This window comes from Trematomus bernacchii, unplaced genomic scaffold, assembly GCF_902827165.1.
Source record: "Trematomus bernacchii unplaced genomic scaffold, fTreBer1.1, whole genome shotgun sequence".
NCBI classification, from domain to species: Eukaryota; Metazoa; Chordata; class Actinopteri; order Perciformes; family Nototheniidae; genus Trematomus; species Trematomus bernacchii.
The window spans coordinates 13,522,633-13,545,057 of NW_022987313.1; the positions used below are offsets into that span (position 1 = coordinate 13,522,633).

The 22,425-nt window shown below is 41.1% G+C and overlaps 1 protein-coding gene across 1 annotated transcript in view; it reads right to left on the reverse strand.

The window, feature by feature from the left end:
- kif6 (kinesin family member 6) overlaps positions 1-22,425 on the reverse strand; it is a 69,028-nt gene that overhangs the window by 27,527 nt on the left and 19,076 nt on the right. The window contains exons 10-13 of the mRNA XM_034123774.1: positions 15,873-15,976; positions 13,671-13,776; positions 7,366-7,513; positions 1,362-1,559 (exon numbers count right to left, since the gene is read on the reverse strand). Coding sequence (XP_033979665.1) covers positions 1,362-1,559; positions 7,366-7,513; positions 13,671-13,776; positions 15,873-15,976 — 556 coding nt within the window. The remainder of the gene's footprint in view (positions 1-1,361; positions 1,560-7,365; positions 7,514-13,670; positions 13,777-15,872; positions 15,977-22,425) is intronic.

Genomic DNA, 22,425 nt, shown 5'->3' on the forward strand with positions numbered 1-22,425 from the left:
TGATGAGTTTCTGGCTCCTGCCGCTGTGCCCGATGGCTATGACTGAGCTCGTTATAAGGTCTCAGGTTTATCATCACACGTAAGGCTCCACTTAGCCAAAATTAAACAGGAAAGGCCAAATAAATGCTGCCGCTGGCTAGGGAGGATATCTCAAAGCTTGATTAGCTTGACTTTTAGCAACCTCCTCATTCCTATTACATTTAAACCAAGCTCATGTCTGAAGAAATTACACATAGACGGCAATCCAAGAGAAGCTGCAGTCTGAAGGCTCTGCTACTAACTGACTCTTTGTTATACTTTCACTGTAATCTTAACGCTCTGAAGAGATATGGCATTGTTTATCTAAATGGAGATAAGCTTATCAACTGCAACACTGTAATGACACTAAATGCAAGACCACGGGTTAGAGCAATCTGCCAAATACTGGAACTGAGAACTGAGATAAATAAAAAAACATGGACTTTCACAGCTGGAAGTTCTGCAGTAGTCCTGCGTGAAACAAAAAATCTACGCTTACTTCCTTACTTGCTTTTGTTACTTAACTTAAGCACAAACTAATAAACATACTTATTTTAAAGGTCCCATGGCATGGCCATTTCTACTGATCATAATTCCATTGTTGAGGTCTACTAAAATAGATTTATATTGTGCAATTTTCCAAAATCTCATTGGTTTCTCATACAGCATCTCTGTATAGTATGTGTATACACTCTCTGTCCTAAACGGCTTGTTGGAACTCCTGCCCCCCCCCTCCCTATGAGCCCAGTGGCCGAGACACAGCGAAACCCAGCCCGAAACCAGCCCGAACACACACACACACAGACTCACAGCCTCGCCGCGTCCCACCGTCTCAGGGAGGAGAAATCGGCGGAGCTGCAGCTGAGAAAAGATTGGACCAATCCACGGACGGGTCGTCGTTACGTCACTTGGTTCCCGGAATAAAAAGATTGAAAAATAAAATCTCCAACGAGGCGTTCTGGGGCAGCATAGACACGTATTTTCTGTGTTAGAGTTTTACTCGCCACAGGGTGTACTTTGAGGGTTTGTGACTTTGCAGACCGTTTACATGCATAAAAAGCTACATAACACACAAGGGGACGGGTAATAACCGGAGAAATATGACATGGGACCTTTAACACAAACAAGGATCCCTTCCTAAGCCTAACCAAGTAGTTTTGTTGCCTCGACAGGTCAAAGGCTAACAATCCTATCTGGATTGTACGCCATTTTGAAATGCTTAGAGTGCTACACCCTTTCAATATCAGAACACTTCTGGCAGCTATAAACATGATTGGTCTTACATCTTTCCAATTCTTTGCTTTGTAAAGACAAGCACAACAGAATCTAGTTTCTTAACGTACCTCTTTTCATGTGCTGTATGGCTCGTCCTCTATGGCCGGTTGAGATGCTATCTGGGCTCCCTTCCCTCAATAGTGGCATTGTTGACAACCCTGAGGCATCCTGGGACGCCGTTCTCTGGCCATTGACGGTGTTAGCAAGCTGAGCAACAGCATCCTGGGCTCTTTTTTTCTCCTTCTTCAACATCTTAACTAGGATACCTGTGGGGAATGAGTTAAGTAATCTTTTTCATCTTGTTTTGGACAAAGTACTGGATGGAAACGGGATGATTGACTTCTCTCCAATGAAATGGAACTACATGGCACTCTTCTTTTGCGCATAATGTCAAAAAAGATGTTGAAAAACCCAAACGCAATGTCTCTTTCCAAAAAGCATGACCCAATTACTAAAGATAATCAATAGACCTTGTTGCAGTTTGACTTCTTTATTCTGTCTACACCCGCAAACCGAATAACCGTTAACAAGGCAAATACTCAAGGAGGCTTGATCTAGTGTCAGCACGAGATGTAGAAATGTATGTTCCTACATGAAACTGCTCATAACAAGCTCTGTGGATGATCTTGATTTCTTGAAAGAGACATTGCTGTTGAGTTTTGAGTCAAATGTATTCTTTGGGCTTTAAACACCAAACCAAGCCAAATGCCATCTATTTCCATTATACTGGAGAGGAAGCAGACATCTCTAAGACTATATCTCCAACACTTGGCAACTAAACCAACAACAATCTAGTTTAATAAATACAGGTAAGCGTTAAAACTGATTGATGGATTGATTTCGGGATGAAGGGTTCCTCAAAAAGGCAGCCAGCTCTATTGAGGGCTTTTAATAATGGCAGAGTGCTGACATGCTCTCAGCGTCTGACCTTACAGGCTGGGGAAGATGTCATGGTCTGGGATGAATCAGTGGAGAGAAGAGGAGCCAGAGAGGCTGCATACTTCACCAAGATTCCACAAAATCTTCCCCACTGATGAGGTTATATTCTTTGGTTTGTCTACTTGAATCCAAGTGTAGATATGCATCTGTGACAGGGTAATTGAGTGGCTACATGAGAAGGCAAGAATTCCTAATTAGATCCCGTTAACATTTGTATTGCCATGACACGTTTTTACTTCTCCATATGCAATGTCTCTATACATTAAGACAATTTACTATAATCGTTTACTCTGTTCCATTTACTGTAAAAAGCTTTCAACACTACAGCACTACTCAGCATTCGATCAATTGCTTTCAGCTGGCCTCACATTTTTTTAAATAATAATAACACACACACACACAAATTCTTTCAGGACTTTCAAATTTGATTATCAAATTGACGGCTGAATGCGGGTATGCTTTCTGACTTGTAGAGCTACGTTTACTGTATCAAAGGGGTATAACACTGCTGTTCCCACCACTGGTGTGAAAGGAGACAACGGTGCTAGCAGAGGCCATGTTTTTGCACTCAAACCTGCTGACGGAGGAAAAATTGTAATCGTGTGAACTAGAATTGTATGGGAAAAAACATGATCAAGCTATTTTACAGAAAGCTGCCAAGATTGCTTTACATCTTACTGAAAGCTTGTCACGGGGAACAAATAGGGAAAGGGACAATGGCTTAGTGTTATTCTATCAGAGGTACGCTAGCGAAAAACAGTCTGTTTAACCTCTACATCCTTAATTTACATTAACTACATGAATAAAAGATTGCATTCTCCTAACATATTCAGCTCGGTGCCTGTGTGCCTGTTTTTCCACTATAAATGGAAGTGTGTTTGATGGCTGAATCACAACCCATAATTTAGAGACAACACATTAGCCTATTCCTTAAGCATGCTTCTATCATGAGATTAGCAGACATCCACTTGTGGCCAGACTGTGGTGGTCAGCAGATAATTGGGAATGTTCGTAGAAAAAAAGTCTGATTGTCATTATTTGGGAGGAGGCATGGACGTAGTTTGGAAGGAGTTGGAGACGTTGGTTTATATTCCTGTCCACCAATACAAAGGGGGATGTCAGTGGGAACAATAACATGAAGAAACCAGGTCTACAATTACAGTTTCCAAAGAAACCAACCATGCAGCTTTCTGAAAACTGCCAAAATCTAAACCGAAAAAAAAATCAAAACTACCTTTAGCAGCCAAGTTGAACGGAGAAATATGACTTCTGTGGGTCCTATGTCATTGTTTCATACAAGTCATTACTTCAAACAGTTGTTCAGCAGGTTTTCCCATTAGCGAGATCTCCGGCGTCTGATATCTTCATTTATGCTGAACCCCAACATAGCCCTCGAGAATAGGATGAAATGTTTTCTTGGGGGTTGCACGTAAGATCTGTGGGCTGCTTCACATGCCTTGCACTCAAAATGTGGTCAAACTGAGCTCATGAAGTGCATTCCATCTCTCCTTCTTGTCACTCTTTATTATACTGTCCAATAAAGCAGACATCCCACCAAATATATATATATATATATATTTTGTTGCCAAAGCTAGCGAAGGTGCAGTGCCAATCTCAGTAGTGCCGCAAATTGCTTCAATTTCATTGTAGCATACCATATACTACAAGTATGAAAAATCCTTTAAGATGTTAATCTGGAGCATTGCATTTAGATAATGGAATGTTTGACATATCCTTACAATGCAAATATTGTCCTAAAGCTTTTAAAAGCTACAGTATGATGAGGCGGTTATACTTTCTTTGTCCTTTAAAGATGCATAATACAGTACACTATATAGCTTTAAAGGGGCTCTTATATTCTTATTGGGGGTTTCCCTTTCCTGTAGTGTGCTATATAGGTTAGTAATCAGTTCAATCAAAGACTTAACAAATCCTATCTGCAATATGACTGATTTAGGTCATTTCATCCAATCAACACTGATTTGCATATATGCTAAAACCAAATGCAGCTGGTGGAAAACAAAACAAAACCCTAAGGTCTGAGTCGCTGTGTTATCATTAGCAGAGGATGCAAATGCTACTTTCATACTGTGATGTCCATCAAATGTGTTGGAATGTCGGGATACAATTCCCTTTTTAATATATTTGATGGGTTTCTTTTTTTGTGGGCACTAAAGCACAAAGCAATGCTCTCCCCTCTGTATTGACATGTTTTCTAAAGACCTTTTCCAGCAATAAATCAGAGAAATGTCAACCTGCTGGTGGCACTGAATGAAGAGTCAGGGTATCACCAAAGTCATTTGGAAGCGTTGTCCAGGAACAAATGTCCGTACAAATCCATCAGTTCATTGTCAACATATTTCACTGGCTATCCACCGTCTCTAAAGAGCCATGCTAATACTGAAGCTGAAAATAAGGAGCCAAAAATCTCTAGCCCAGAACATAAACTACTCCAACTATGAGACCTAGAGATTTTCTGTTCAGTAGAAGTGGAGGCGACTGAGTCTTTGAGCAATACATTGTCAGCATTCTTTTTTATTGAGTGAATTTTGGAGCCTTGATCTAAGAAATCAAGCTGAACAACAGCCAGAGTTGTTAAGAGAATCCAGGGAACCTTTACACAAAGCAGTAACCACACAATGAGAAGCCTTCTTTGCCGTATCACTGTTGCAATCATGATTAAGTATTAGCCAAATCCTTCCTGGATACATTGAACACGATTGTGAGCCAAGCGAAAATGAAACTGTATTATCGGCAATTTGTGAATATTATTGGTCCTCTCTTTGAAATGTTCTGTAGATTGCTAGCACAGATTTACAAACTATAATTACCGCCTTAAGTTTGTATGCCTCCGCCAATCAGTGAAGTTGAAATTACATCCATGTTTGACCAAAATCTCATAATTGTATCATCTAAGACATTTGTGCATAATCATCATCTAAGTTATAGTAATATGGTAAAAATACAAACAAGTTCTGTTAGGTGACCTTTGGCGAGTCGAGTCTAATAAGTTTATCCTTGAGTCAGTCAATTGGAAATGATTGGCACATTTTAATATATTTCCTCTAGGTCTGGCTACCCCTGTAGAAGTGTCCCATGTAACGGGACAGCTTGGGACCATTTGCACATTTCCATTCGCTCTGTCTCCCCCTTTCACACTGTCACTCTCCAATAAAGGCTAATCTTGGCCAAAACACCCTTAAAAAATAAATCCTTGACGCCTTCCCGAGATTTCAGATTCAAAAGAATTTGACAACACATTTGAATTTGAATTTGACAACTCGAAAATATATCACATCTAGCCAAGCGTATTAAGAGCCTATCGCCAGCATGGAGGCATTAGGAACTTCCAAAAAAGCATCAAGGAATGACTGTATAACAACATTTTAACTTAGTTACAAACTCCTCTTTGTTGCTCAATTATCATAGTGGTGGATGTGTCACAACCCTTGCAAAGTCCACTAAGCATTACCAGGTGCCCCACCGACCATGCATGGGAACACAGGGGGAGAGATAAAACCTTTTGTTTTACAAGGAACTCTGCCATAATTAACCCTGTGAGAACTGGGAAATAAATGATATGGCTGGAACTAATGTCATCCCTGCAGCGTTGGTCAACCTAAACTATAGAGTTACATGCTGCAGACAGACCCCCCCCCAACTGTGAGGTTTGATAGTTTAGGCTACTGAAACTTTATATATAAACCTTGCAAAGAAAGAACATAAGGGGAATATGGTCAACCGAGCGTGTACATTACTGGCTGAAATGTGCGCCTTTAAACACGCACAGTACTAATTTGAGTGATTACTTTTGCATCATGTGAAACCCAGTGTATGACATGAAGAGGAGAGGAGAAGGGAGGATTTCCCATTACACCGACTTGTTCCAAGAAATACTGTGGTGAAATATCTGCATGATAATATTCTGTTTATTTTGGAGCGCAGAGGTTTCTGTGGCTAAATAATCAAGCAGACGTCTCAACGTTTTTTGACTAATGTGCTGTGATCTAATGACAAGCCGCAGCACGAGGGGTAGAGGGGAGAATAATCCCATAAAGCTATTAGAAATATCATATTCAAATGCCATAATTATGATTAATAGTAACGATGATAAACTGCAGTCATTGGATGAAGATATATGTGAACATACACATTAAAACAACATCTCATGCTTACTTTGGGGCACTGGTGATGAAGGCAAGACAACTTAGATTTCATAATTTATGTGTTTGTAGAAACGCTGTAATCCAAACGTGCAATAACAAAGGCTGATTTACTTTAGGGTGAATACCGTTTTTGGCTAATGAAGATATCACTATTAACAGGAAGTGTGATTAAACTGTGAGGCTGGATGCAGAAACAGAACTTAAAATTGAAACCGACTCTACTCAGTTTGTTATTGCACATTTTCCCTCGTTTTACTACAAGTTTGGAATTCTCATTTCAGATCTGCACTTCCTAACCTTACCTTTTCCGTTTAACGCCATCCCCTTTTATCACACTACAATATGCAGGGTGCATCAACTCATAGATGAGATAAAAGGACGAGGTGTGTTAAATTTGCACAAACAAGCCAAACGTAGTACGACAGGGAATCAAGCCCAGGAAAGCTCTCCGTTAGTGGACAGGAACTTTGCACCTCTGACACACACATACACTAGAGAAGCAACTAGAAGGGCATTTTGGAGAGCGCAAACATTCACCGAGGCCGTTACCATGACAGTAGCGCTACTGCACTGCCTGGCGAAATGACGGCCCGCCGACTTTCCGGTGAAGAATTGGCACTAAGCTACTAAGCTGTTTTTTCTTTTTTAAATAATGCCTAAAAACTGCTTTGGTGCAGGACAGACAACAAAAAAGTTACATAGGTATTTACCTTTACTTTGAAGGAAAGATGGTAAAAGAAAAGATCTGTGTCTTTAAATGTAACTTTAAATCGACTGCAGTCATCTGTCACCATCTGAAAGTCCTTTCTGTAGCAGAAATAACTTTGGCTATTTAAACAAAAAGCAAGTAAGTGTAGCCCAATCTTCTGACCAGACGATCAATAACAGACTTATGGTCTGTGTAAGACAAGGAAACAACAAATCATGGAAAGAATACTTAAGATGGCTCCACCAGGTCAAAGGATACTGATCTCATTGTCACGGTGGGTCATCATCTCCTTCAGTTTGGTGACTTCTGCTGCTGACTGTTGGCTGTCTTCCCTCTCAGCTGCTGTCGGTGATGCTTTCCCATCAGCGTTCCCATTCCCTCCTCTTTGCTTGTCCATGATCATCATCTGTTTAAAAAACACAAATGCTAACTGTTGATTTAATGCAAGTTAAGAAAATGGCTTCTTTTTCACATGGGATATTGATCAAGATTTTTGTAAAGATATTGTTAAGAATTAAATTATCTGGTTGTTATAGTCTGTCTATAGCAGTGTTTTTCAGACCCCGTTTACACAAGGACAATACAGGTTGTATCCGCATAGTTCATCTTGCGTATAGCCCTTTCGTTTACACGAGGCCGTAACAAAACGATATAAACGGACCCCGCAAACGATAACGGTTCCCGACCCAAGGTGGATAGATCTGCAAACGGAACGCTCTGGGGGCAGGGGCGGATCTACCGGGGTGGCATGGGGTGGCAGTTGCCACCCTAAAAAATAGCCTTGCCACCCCAGCTGCCACCCCAGTTGGCATCTTTGTTTTGAAAGAAAAGTTGTGGCTCATCGGACATTTATGAGAGAAAATCTCAAGTGCAAGTGAATGCAGCACAAGACGCGAGTCTTGTAACCCCTCCCCCGGCCCTGGCGCGAGCTTGGAAATATGATTGGCGGCGATTTAATTTGAACGGGGGGAAGGCGCAAAACGAGAAGCATTCGGACGCAAGGAAGGAATGAGGTATTTGCGGTCTACAATGACAGAGAAGAGACTGTCAAGTTTGGCTGTACTCAGCATTGAATCAAAACGCACTAAAGCTTTGGATCTTAATCAGTTTGTGAGGTGTTTTGCTGAACAAAATGGTAATCGCCGCATTCAGCTGCAATAGGCATGCCAACTTGATGCTCTGCTCACGGATGACTCGATGAGCATAAAAAACTGTTAAAGGTGGGGTAGGTAATTCACTTCAGAAACACTTTTTGTTATATTCCATGGAATGCTCTCAACATCCTGATAGCAATGAATATATTAAATGCTTTGACAATAAATACATAAAAAAATGTCATCTGTGGAAGCCGTAGCCAATCATTTTAGCCGGCCCGGCTAAAATAACTGGATGGCCTACTTGCCTGTCAGCCTTCCATCTGTGCACAAACTTATCTCGTGCCCTCATTGGTCATGTGCGCGTTCGTGTGTGTTGGAGGAGGGGCTCTGTAAGGAAGTCTGAAGGAAGAGGCAGATTTTTTCCGGTTGTGTACTTTCAAATTCTGGCGCACTCGAGCTGGTTTCTCCATTCTTACCTACCCTACCTTTAAGATGATTACCTTATGTGTGTATATATTTAATTTTCTTTGTGGGGGTCTGCCCCCAAAAAACAGTTTTAAAGGTGGGGTAGGTAAGTTTGAGAAACCGGCTCGAGATCGCTAGAATTTGAAAATACACAACCGGAGAAAATCTGCCACTTCCTTATAGAGCCCCTCCTCCAACACACACGAACGCGCACATGACCAATGAGGGCACGAGATAAGTTTGTGCACAGATGGAAGGCTGACAGGCAGGTAGGCCATCCAGTTATTTTAGCCGGGCCGGCTAAAATGATTGGTCGTGCTTTTTACAGTATTACGGCTTCTACAGATGACATTTTTTTATGGATTTTTTGTCAAAGCACTTAAGATATTCATTGCTATCGGGATGTTAAGAGCATTCCATGGAATATAACAAAAAGTGTATCTCGAGCCGGTTTCTCAAACTTACCTTCCCCACCTTTAAGTCCTGAGAAAGTCAAAGACGGTGTGTAAAACTACACTGCCCAGCCACAAAAAAGTAACCACTTTGATTTAACTAGGCCAGTAGGTAAGGACTTTCCACTGGATAATAACTCTGCAGCGATGTATATGTTTTAGCTGAATACACGTTTTTTAACCCTAAATTATGCAGTTAGTCACTTCTTTAATGTTTGTTCTTTCTGATGTAAAGTCAAGGTTGTAACTGTTTGCAGTAAAGTCGTGGGGCGCTGAACTGTTCCTTTGAATCTTTTGAATTTTGATACATGGTTCCCTCGTCCCTTGGAAGAGGCGGAGAGGTGGGTGTTTTTCATCTGCTGGTGGACTACCGGAGAGATTTACAGCAGGAGCACACGCCGTCCACCACGGAGAATAAACAGAAGGGCAACCATGGCAACCATGCTCCGGGGTCTTCTTCGCTGCTTTTGGTGTATTTTGTGGCGGCAGCAGCGCAACTTACAGGCCCGGCATATGTACTACAGCGTTTCCAGCGGGTCGAGCGGTCTCGTGTGAACGGACACGTTAATTGAGCCGAATGCGTGTGAACGGAAGACTTTTTTGAAAACGCATATGGTGCGTAAACGCAAACGTTCCCGTGTAAATGGGGTCTCAAACTTCTTCATACCAAGGACCACTTAACCAATAAAAAAAAACTTGCGGACCACCTAACTCCCCAAATATCCAAAAACAATAGGCCTGCTTACCATTCCAACAGCATATAACAAATTACAGCCTAATAATGACAGCTTAACTTCTTTATATCGCCTCGTTCACACATTAAATCAACAATACAAATACAACTACAGATTATATAAGCATTTCGTTCAAATGCGATTTAAAATGCTCAGGTTTTACACCTCTTATGAAATGTAGACTACATTTATTACAGAGTTTATGTCCGAGCCAACAGACTCACAGATCGTTGGCTACTGAGAGATGAAAACTATGGTCGCAGGTCCAAGTTTAACTCTCTGAGGTCTAAGCCATTTTTTCACGTTAGAAAAAAGAAATGCTATTAAAACATGAATCTTGGTGACCATTGGGATGGCTTGCATGGTCTCCCTGGAAATGGTAGGAACAAGTGGCAACATGTGTGACGAAGGTGTTGCGCTGGGCTATATCATGCAATCGAACGTGAAATGTAAGCTCGCTCCATTGCGGAGATATTGAGTGCGGAAAAGTTAAATGTATTTATTTATTTCAAATGTGAAATTTTACCAATATACTCACGGACTACTAGGGGGCGCTCACGGACCACCAGTGGGGCGCTCACGGACCACCAGTGGGGCGCTCACGGACCACCAGTGGGGCGCTCACGGACCACCAGTGGGGCGCTCACGGACCACCAGTGGGGCGCTCACGGACCACCAGTGGTCCGCGGACCACACTTTGAGAAGCACTGTTCTATAGGTATGACATTTTATTCTTTAAAACTCTTGTTAAATGTCTCCTTTAATGGCTTTTCATGATTACATTGCAAGTCAATGTTCTACACTTTGCTGTTGAGAAAAACAGTCAGTAAACAACCATCTGATGCCATGAATGTAAACAAGCTGGAAAACACATCGTGGTATCATCCTGGAAAGTGGTGCTCCTCTAAATTCCGTGATATTCCCTAAACATGAATTTGATTCCCCTGTATTTTCCCTGTCTGTAATCCAGGCTTAACGACAGGTGGGAAACCTGTTAGAGGATAGGAGCTTTTTCCACGTGGAGAAGAAGAAGACACGGTAGAAGAGAAAGGTACACAGGAGGGCTGAGACCGAGACACTTTTGGGCAATGGTGGAAAGTACATTTAGCCAAGTACTGTACTTAAGTACTGATTTGTCATCATTATACTTTACTTGAATATTTCCATTTGATGCTACTTTATACTTCTACACCACTACATTTTGGAAGCATTTATTGTACTTTTTACTCCACTTGATTTATTTAACACACTACTGTCTACATATAAAAACAATTTTTTTTATATGATAATGATGCAAACAATATCCTAAAATGTTGTCAATATCGACAAACTACAATATTTACATGGTCTTACGTGTATTAGGAAGCAATTAAAACGTAATAAATTCATGTTCTATAATATAATACTTTTAATAGAGCCATTTTGCATATTGAGTGCTTTTACTTTTGATACAGTACTTTAAGTTATTACTGTCAATACTTCTATATTTCTACTTAAGTAACAATTTGAATTCAGGACTTTTACTTGTCTGGAGTATTTTCAGATAAAGGTATTTATACTTTTAATTATCCTTATTCTTTTATATCATACTTTAAAATGTTGTTAGCAGTAACTGGCCCTTCATAGCGTATAGTTGATAGTCTACAGATTCATTTCTTTCACTGTCAACATGTATTTATTTTTATTTTTAGTTCTGTTTTATTATTTTAGATGTTTTTATTGTATATTTAAGTTTTTTTATTTTCTACTGTTATTCATTTTCACATTCATTTTAAGTGCTAAAACACAGAGGTTGAGCTGCACACCTAAACTCACAGTGCTTGAGATCACACTGCAGATATGCACGGCCTCTGAACCTCAACCTGAAACAAAGACAAGCGGAGCGTGTGAGAGGGAGCCAGTGTTGAGAACAAAGAAGAAAGGAATCAATTCAAAGCAGATCCAAGTTCCTCAGTGAAGTGTGACTGGGGTGATGCTCAGAAGAATGTAAACTGAACAGGAGATAGAGCATGCGGATCATAACAAAGTGAAGGAGAGATAAACAGTCATTCAAGTGGGATCTGGAACTGCTTCTGGTCCGCTGCTCGAACTACAACCAGCGGAGTGCAGGAACAGTGTGAGCCCCGCAGTGTTTCCCCTATGCTCCTTTAGCAGCAGTGGGTTGCAGTCTTAGAAATGTTGAGCACCGTCTATAATCCATCTGACTTTCTACAAAACAAAAACTTTAATAATTGATGTTTTCTGCAAACATTTGGCAGGCGACATGCAATTGGGAAGTATTTCCACTGCAGTCTGCATGACAAATAGTCGGTGGATCGGGCACCCAGCCAAAACCAAAATGATGCCCTGACTCCACTTTTATAGAAATTACACTGGAAAAACAAATATGACATTCATTTAAAAGAAGTCATCCAGTTCCCAAATAAAACATAGAGAATACAACATTTACAATGACCTGAAATTAAAAAAAAAGTTCCATTAATATGGCAGTGTATATGTATGTATGTATATATATATATATACTGTATATACATGTATATATATATGTGTTTTATAATGATGGAATCATATGTTTACTGACCCATTCAACAGGTTAATACATGAGCTTACTTTCAGCAAATATTAGTGCTTTTACATTTTCGATTAATGAGTTAATTTGATATTTTTGTGTGTGAAAAGTGTTTGACTTATACAATATCAGAAAGTGTGTGTTTTTTTCATTCAGAACCCGAAAAGGTTTTATATGTTGGCTTAATTATTTGCTCGGATCAAAGTTTATAACTCATGAGTTACTGCTGGTTCATTTTCTGTTTATGACTAATAGGCAGAATTTCTTTTTTTAGCTGTTGTGACATATCTTAAGAGCTAGTTAACGTTTGCATGTCACGTTACACCTTGCCTCTAACTAGATGGCAAACAACTGAAAAACACCAAGTGTCTAGACTCTAGACCGTGGGGAAATCAACAGTACTGAAAATAATTGTGCATCAGTGGATTGCAAAATATTGCCTACGTCTGGCGGTAGCCTTAAGAATAAAGCATTTGAAGTTAGCTTATAGTTGGACCTACGTTAAATATCATGATGATCATGATCAGTGAAACTATTCTACTTTTGCTTTATGATGATAGAGTAAAAATCTACAGTAACAAAAATCACATGTATTAAGAGAGGACATTTTACTCAATGAAAATTAAGGCATTTTCAGGCGGAGGACACTAGAGGGAGCTGTTTGGAGGAAGGGATTGGTCAATTGATCAAATGTGCTCTATCCATTCACTCCTATAGTGCCAATGGACCTCAAGCACTAACACTTTGGGAGCTTTCACACCAACAAACCAAAAAGAGTACACATGAAGGCATACAGACTGTCAGGTACCTTTTTGATTGGAGAGTTTTCTTGACTGTTATCCTGCCTCATCAGTACCCATTTAGGGAAGTCAAGCAGCATGCATGTGCGTTGGTATCACAAAGAAATAACTGATTATTAGTTAAGGTACATTGCAAATCGACTGACTGTCATGATGAATAGTGACTAAAACGTAAAAACAGGACCGTATAAAAGCCTCTTTGAGCGTTTGCAGTCACAGAGTGTCAAAGAGTGGAAGGACACTCAGTACACAGATAAGGATAAAAGCACAGATGTTGACAGTTTTTGATTGATCATTCCGGAAAAAACCTGCACTGATATGCATCAGAGTTACCTGTGGCCTGGCTTCCTGAGCAGATTCAGAGAGAAGGAAAGAAAGACACCGACACAGGGAGATATGCATACAAATGCTGTACATGGATACACGGATAGACTGAGGAGTATTACCTTCAGCAGGGAGAAACAGAACTGGATCTTTCTCATGTCTGGTCCCAACGACAGCATCACGTCTGGATCAGGGTCGTCCAGAAAGGCCTTGACTAACTCTTCCAACCTACACACACACACACACACACACACACACACACACACACACATAACCTCAAACCAGTGCCACATTCCATGTTATAATCATCACACACTCAAAGAGTTAATATTTATATCTGGGGAGTGTTTAAAATGTGGGTCTGCTCAAAGAAAACTATTTACTTAAACGTGTGCTTCAGCTCCACTGGGCCGGCCCTGTTGATAAACTATCACTGGATGATAGTCCAAACATTGGTTCTCTGAGCTCTGGACCCGGCCGCTGGAAAAGACCGCGGCAGCCGTCCAGACGGATCCGATGTAGGCACGACAACGTGCGGTTTTCATTTTCCACTGTCATGTTCAGTGTAGAAACACGCTCGGTTTACATGACAAAGGACTTAAAACAAACGTAGCGGTCTTGTTTCAGGGCCCTGCGAGACATCAGAGGTTTTGTGATACTAGGTTTGATTCTGGGGAATGCCCTTTAGTGCCATGTACAATATTTTGTAAGAAGGAAAGACATCCATCTTTTAAACAGCAGAATTTAAGAGTTTCTTAATGAGTTTTCCAAAGTGCGAGGTGAAATGTCATGTAGCATGTAGAGCAAACAAATACCGTATTAAGAGAAACAACTTCAGCCTGCATGGGGAGAGGATTATTACTGAATCTTACAAAGCACTGAATGGAGCAGAGTATGCTTCTGGAAAGGTAAAACGATCTGTATGCCTGACAATATATGAGCGTTTGGAAATGTGACAAAAAATAAGCAAAGATATGTGAAATCACTCTGCACTGGGGATGAATCAGGGCATAGAACAGAGAGGAAACGACTACAAAAAAGTCAGCATGTCCAGTGAATGTAGCTATAAAGGATGTGTGAGTTTGACCACAAACAGGGGGAAATCGAGGATAATCACTTGGGTAGAGAGGAAATAATAAAAAGGCTGACTGAGGGGACTGAGGCACTGTAAATACATCAGCGCTGAAGGGGCGGTGTGCCAAGTCCTCGCTGGAACCTCTGTCCTGAACTCTGGCCTGAGTCGCTGGCTCCCTCTGCCTAAAGTCTAAAGAGAGCAGTCCTGGGAAACTCCATTAGATCTGGATAAGCCTCAGTGAATGAGGTTTCAACTCAGCATCAGTGCATAGCCAGCAGCATAAGTTATGTAGGCACTTTAGGCAAACCCCAAATACTTATACATCTTGAAGCATATTTGCTCAAGAATCTCTGGGGTTTTGGAGCTCAACAAATACAAATCAGAGTCCAAAAAACGACCATCTGCTCCCTTCCCTGGGTCCGACGTATACTTAAACATCCTAGAGGCAGTACATGTCTGTCCTGAGATGGCTGCATTATGGAGATGGGCGTCATAAAATAGTTTTACCGGCAGTCTTATCTAACTCAGACTTGGACATTTTTCTTCCATTTTCCACCACTTATCCGGAGTCGGGCTGCCAGAGAAACAGTTCCAGCAGAGGCCCCCAAACTTCCCTTTCCCATCAACCAGCTCGCGGATTGCAAGGTGCTCCAAGGTCAGAGAAGAGATATAATCCCTCCACCTGGTCCTGGGTCTGCCCCTCGGTCTCTTCCCAGCTGGACGTGCCTGGAACACCTCCCTAGGGAGGCTGCTGAGTGGCATCTTTACCAAGTGCCCGAACCACCTCAACTGGCTTCTTTCAACACGAAGGAGCAGCGGCTCTACTCCAAGTCCCTCCTGGATGGCTGTACTTCTCACCTTACCCCGAAGGGAGACGCCAGCCACCCTCCGGAGGAAAACTGCTTCAGCCGCTTGTATTCGCCATCTTGTTCTCTTGGTCATGATAAACTGGGCCTACAATTACATTTAGTGACCTTTTTTATAGTGTTTACAATAGTACGACACCAAAATATATAATAGCCAACTGCCACACAGTGCAGTGATTTAGGAGAGGTTAGCTAGCTCATATAAAAATATCATCAATGATGATGATATGTAAATTAAATGTTGTTGCTGTTGGATACAAATAGGCCAATATCTCTTTGCTATTAATATGTTAGATTTATGTTACTGTGTTTTTTCTGACATATTTTATAAAAAACGTTTAAAATAATAACTTTGCAGAACCGAGTGGATTGAGGGGACAAACCTCTGGATCTCCTCCACAGTCAGCTGCCCGTCCCTCTGTTCTCCCGTTAACATGGCCAGCTCTTCCTTCAGAGACTGGATCTCCCTCTTCAGACGGGCTATTAGCTGAAAAACACACAAAAAGCACGGTTACAGGTCGACTATGTGTGCACATACACACACGATGCACGATACTTTCACCGACAGTACAAAACAAAGACACAGTAGCGCTGCAGACAGAGGATTTCTGCTGCTGCCAAGTGATGAGACAATCCGTCTGAAAATGATCCTCTTTCTGATGCATTTTGAGGACAAACTTGAGTGATTCCAGACAACTGCATGCCCCAGCGAGAAAATACAGGAAGCAAAACATAAAAACAGCATTAAAGCTACGATGGCAAAAGAAAAGTTCACTGTGCTGCTGACTGTCCACACGTGTTTGGTTAAGGCCATCCGCACCGAGCCAACAGAGTGGTTGCTGTTAGTAACCGCTGGCCGGCTCTGGTTACTGCATATATATCTAAAAAAGTAAAATATCTCACCAAGTCCAGACATAGCTTCTTAAATAAGTACTTAGATAGCAATCTTTTTAAAAATAAAACAGCAGGAATGTCTATTATTTAAAAAAATCATGATGAGAGGAGAGACAATATGACAGTGCCGGACATTGTTTTCATAAACAGCTTGTAGCATCGTTCCACTGATTTATACTGACAGCAATATGTTTTCCAATCTGTGCACCCCAGGTACTGCCTTCTCCACCTGACAGTCTTTTTCATTAAACCAGATATGATGAGAAATCTATGACATGAAAGCAGGATCCACCAAATACAGATGTGTCAGGGCCCGGCGTTGTTGACATATAACCTTTAGTCTTTTTCCATGCCTACAGAGGTCAGTCTGAGCGGCCTCATGTCAGTCTAGGCAGGGATTAGCAGGCGTCTAGCTACCTAGCACCTCAAGGATTAGCGAGTTCAGATCATAAATGCATTGCGCGTATGTAAAGACGCAGCAATAAAGAATTGATGTTAACAATAATAGGTGTTCTTAAGGGATAGAACTTCTTCAAAAATGTTGTTTTGGCTTTTTTCTGTGTTTTTAATGCTCCGTTGATAATGAGATGTGTTTGGTTGACCTAAACAGGAGCTGCCAGGTTTATAAAAATAAAAAACGTTATTTGTTTGAACAAGTAATGGTGATAAATTAAAGTAATGTATCACATGATGCTGATGCCGTAACTTCTACACTTTTGAAAGAAAGCTCTCTACATTACTAACTGTGCTTTTCATACTTCATTTCTCTGTTAAAATGGATTAAATCATAAATCTCCTCCTTCACAACAGGAGCAAGAGGTTAGAGGTGAGCTCACTTGACATGTGCCCTTATATTGATGCTGAGCAGTTATTAGCGTGTACCTCAACTTGAACCTGAGGTGCTGTGATTAAATGTGAACGTGGCCACATACATACATAAACACACGACTAATAAAGAAGGATTACCCTACAGCTTGATTTATTTTGCAGCTAATTGTGTGTGATATTTAAAGAGATATTATCCACTTTTTAAGTGGATATACAATCAGTGTTGATGTTAATTTAAGGCAATATATTCCTCAGTGCCTGCTACTGTTAATACATTTAAAGTGGAGTTCTCCTGCTGCAAAATCTGAAGTCCCTCTTGCATCCGGAGCCGCCTTTTGGTGTAAGACTGATGTAGAAAGAGGCAAGGAAGAACTTTAGACTGCTATTTCAGCCAAGGGGGTTGCTTTAGATGCCATTCAAAAACAGAGAGTTATTTTCTCTTGTTTTGCAAACCTTTTACGTTTCCAAAAGTGAATATGGGATCCTTTGTGTGTAAGTAAAAAACAGAAGGAGTGAAGCTGTAATCTGTCATCCAATATCCACAACGTTGTTTTTTGCTGGTTTGGACTACAGACCTTACAGACCTTGTATTTTTTAATATTTACCTGCATGCATGTGTAGGCTTAATTTATTTTGGCTTGACATCAGCAGTGCACATGCATCCTGGTATGTAGGCACTCCTGGTAGGATCCCCCGTAGGAAAACTAAGTTCTCTGTCAATATAGTGAACACTGAGGAATTAATCGCTTGAATGGACTACATTTTCAGTTAACACTAATTGAAGATTCACATCAAAAGGTGACAAATTGTCCCTCAAACTGGCCAAATACCTTGAAAAAAGGAATCAGAGGATGACCTTTCTACCCTACATCCTAACAGAAGTGGTGTAATCACATGTCGATGGTGGGGAAATAGGCCAAGACCAAAATCAATGAATGGTGTTTTTGAAAGAAAGCCAGACCAGTTGAAATAAAAAAATACGCACAAATAACACCACAAAACGACACACTAAAACCTTTTCCTTTTCTCACATGATTCACTTCTTTCTTCAGTATAAATCCCACTTTACTATAACAACCGAATTCGACCACACTGCGAAATACTAAAGCAGACTGAAGGGCTGGAACGGTATCAGCGGCAAACAGCAAATACAACACAAAGTGGCGACTCCTGACACAAAGTCGCTAGGGAGCTTGGTTGTTTAGTAAAATAAATCAGGGACAAAGGTCAGACTGCGACATCTAATACAGCAAAGGCCCGCCAGTTCTCACAAACACATGTTGTAAGCGGAAAGTCAAAGCCAGTCATACAGTCAGACATTGTCAACTCGAGATGCTCTGGAGGAGAAACAGACCTGCAGTGTGGTTTTGGGTAGATGCCACTTAGCTAAATGCAAAATGTCAGCTAAAATCCACCCGTATCATATTTTCTAACATCATAGCTGACCATCCCTCACCAGAGCCGCTCCCTGCATCTCTTCTTTGGAGCCCGGGGCCTGATGTAATCCTTCCAGCTGCATCCTGAAAAAATGACCGCCAGTCGTTGGTCAGCGGAACGGGGCAGTCTATTTCAGAGCGCCGGGCCCACGCTGGTACCACAGCACCACTGCATGCTATACACTCTGAATAAATATGACTCCTATTCAATTGAAACCAAGTCAGTGAAATAATTCCACATGCCTATTATAACTGTGATGGCATGCAAAAAGCACATGAATATCTGTATTGCTTTATATGTGCTGCCAAATATGCTACTCAATGAAGTTTGAAACATTATTTAAAACAGTACTTCCTTAAAAAGGATAGTTTGGATGTTATTAAATATGGTTGTAGGGTACTTATCCACAGTCACTTTATTACATTGACTGTTATCCACTACTTATTCTGTCACCTCAAAGAAAGGCCCAGCACATAATATTAACAGTGGTTTGTGTGAACGCTATATTTCGAATATGTTTACGCGTTTACCCTGCAGTTGCATAGTCTTACAGTCCATGTTTCCACTCTGCCAAAACCCTGACACTCTTTTGAAAAAACGGTAATTTGACCTTGCAAAAAAAGGGGGTAATCATGGATGGATCGGTCAGTTTATTTGTAGTCATTGTGTGGCTTTGGTTAATTTGCAATTATCTTTTGTTGATTTCTTGTAACTGTATACCTGCCTATTGATGTACTTTCATTTGATTTATGTAATATCGTCTTTATATTTGATCTTACGTATGTTAATGTATATACATATACAGAGAGATTTTATCATTTTTATAATTTTGTATCCTGCAAATATTTTAAATACAGTGCATACTTAAACCTTTTGGTGAGCCTTTTTTTATTTGGCTGAAATAAGTGTTGCTGCTGCCCCCAGCCACAGCAGTACATTGCTTGACTTCCGTGCAGTAATTCTCCAAACTGGGGGTGTGCATCTACTGTAGGAAATATACTGCCTGTGGATAAGTACCTCATACAACCCCACTTCAAAACATCCAAACTCTGCCTTAAATTATACATCTTCTACTATCCAACCTCTGCAGCAAACCACCCACAGTAAACGGTAAGCACTACAGCTTAACCACAGGTTACACCTTAGATGCATTTATAATATAGTCTGCCACTCACACACATGCTGCTATAATGTGGCCTTTTTTATGAATGAAGAGGAGTCATAGTCTACCACTGCACATAAACAGGGGCAAGGCTGCGTTCCATGCATGGCACCATTAAGGCATTTAAGGCAAAGAGCACTGTACTGAGTCACACCGCTGCACTTACAAACTCTCTTCTGTCTTAAAGAAGTCCGGGCTATTGGACGAGGACCTGCGGAGAGCAACCACCCGCAGGAATGTTCACACCCTCTTCACAAACATGTCTCTCTGGTGGGCTATAAGCAGGATTCTGTTTGACTCACAGGTATGTGCTAATCAGAGCTGTCTTCTCAAGCAAGACTTGTGTATCTTTGAGAATGAGGAGAGTCGAGGTTCAGGAGGGTCGCCCAGCCTCCTATAACCCTAAGCTGCATAACAACACCTTAAGATCAACTTTTTTGACCCTTTAAGAATGATCTTGATGGCGATTCCGCTCAACTCAAGCTTAGCACCTCCTTCATGCAATGCTCAAGTTTTAAGTGCACACTTAAAATCAGGAAAAGGTGGACGCTTTATAGAAGATCTAGTAGCTTTATATTTAACTGAATTGATGAATATGAAATTAATCATTCTTACTGCATAGCAGGATCAGCCTGATAACTCCCTCTGGAGGTAACTTTGAGATTTAAGCCTTTGCAGACCATTTACATGCACATACAACCTATATAAACACACTACAAAAGAGAGGGAAAACCCTCAAAAGCATGACTGGGCCCCTTTAATAATACTTATTTATACTAACTATGGAAACTAGCTATATATACACAATAACACTACCTCCATGCCATCTATCCTGATATTTGTATACCAGTAACTCAAGCGAGAGCAGAATTAAGTCAAAAATATATCATCACAAAGGAGAATTGAACAATACTGATTCCATGCTATTTGTGCTTCTCCTACTGTTGAAATAGGTTCACATGTGCAAAATATAGGTTCACATATTCAAAAAAATCAGGTTGAGGCGCCTTTTGCCTGCAGTCTGAAGGCAACCGTAAGACCCACAGAGCAGACCTTATATGGCGTGGTCACCATGGCTGACTTCATTATGATCACGGGTCACTTTCAACACCTCATTCTTTCCCTTTTCCCTCAGAGACGTGTTCAATGTTTTGTCGGGTCTGTCTGGTTTCCTGCTGTTCTTAATTTGACAAAGTGCATTGTGTAGCCTGCAGGCTATAGCACAGGACCATTAGGGCAGCATGTGGTCTGAACCATGTACCAAACTCTCACTGCCAGATTGTGAAAAAGGCAAACTCCAGGTTTCAAATCAATTACCACAGCCGGCAGGGCCAACAGACAGTGTGCCTTCAGACGGGGGCCAGGCCAAAACGGGAGTCTGAGTGTCACCCCAAACCACGATAAATGACATCATTCTAATCTGCAAACTGCCCTGCTTGCTTAACTTTTTTTTCTGAGTAAACCAGGGGGACAGATAGAGGGAGAGACAGAGAGACGGGAGAGACAGAGAGACGGGAGAAACGGACTAAATGAGAAACACACCAAAGAGCCATAAACGGAGACGAGAAGTTTGCCTGCAGAGTTTTGGGTTTGCCTGGCGTTGAAACTGTGCCGGGAGCAGCCAGACACTGTCACAATTACTGCGCCGGCCGCAGACTCTCTTAAAAATACCTCTGCAGGGTTTGCAAGTGGCCAGCCAAGTCTCACTAACAGTAATACAGTAGCAGTTGATCCTCAGGCAGATCTGGGTGGGAGGGGAGGAAGCGGATATGGCTGTGATGACTTACTACTGTATATCCCCCGCGGGGCTATTACAACAACTACCAGATCTACTTCCTGGCGCACTACAATGGGGGAAGGTGTGACAAGTACTGTAAAAGGAGGAAGCGAAGGAGGGTTAACCTGCATAAGCTTCTCTGGCAATCTGCTGATTTCCAATAACTTATATAATGTATATCAGAGTGTAATATAAGGTAGATTTGGACATTTGTGTCGGGTTTATATAACAATGAAGAGGCCTCTGTAACCACATATGTTACATCAATGAATTGACCCTATATAAGGGTCTAGTACTGCTCCTAGTACTAGACTCCTGGCACTAGGATGGGTTAAAAGCAGAGAACAAATGTCACTGTGTGTGCTGTGTGCTCTGCATGTGTGACCATTAAAGAGGGTTTCATCCCTCCCAATATTATTATAACATAAAATAGAAATGTATTCAGACTTTATAGCTACTGAAGAAAGCTATGAATTATTGGGTTCTTTCTTGGCCCATGATACCCCCTTCCAAAAGGTTTAATGTAAATCAGGTCAGTAGTTTAGCCATGAATCTTGTCGGGGGTAATGATATTTACAAAAAATTAACAAAAAAACGATGTCCTCAGATTGACAACATCTGGCAAGGAATGCGTGCAATGCGTGCTTCCTTGCATGAATGTGTGTAAAGACGTATACTGTATACACACCAGTATCAAGCTGGAGGCTTTCTCAAGAGGCTGTAAGGTATTGGTATAAAATATGCCATAACAGAAGTGGAGGCATGTAAACAAGGCAGAGAGGGAATGCAAACAGGACCTGTGAGCAGTCTAAATAATAGAAGATGGACAGGCGTCCAC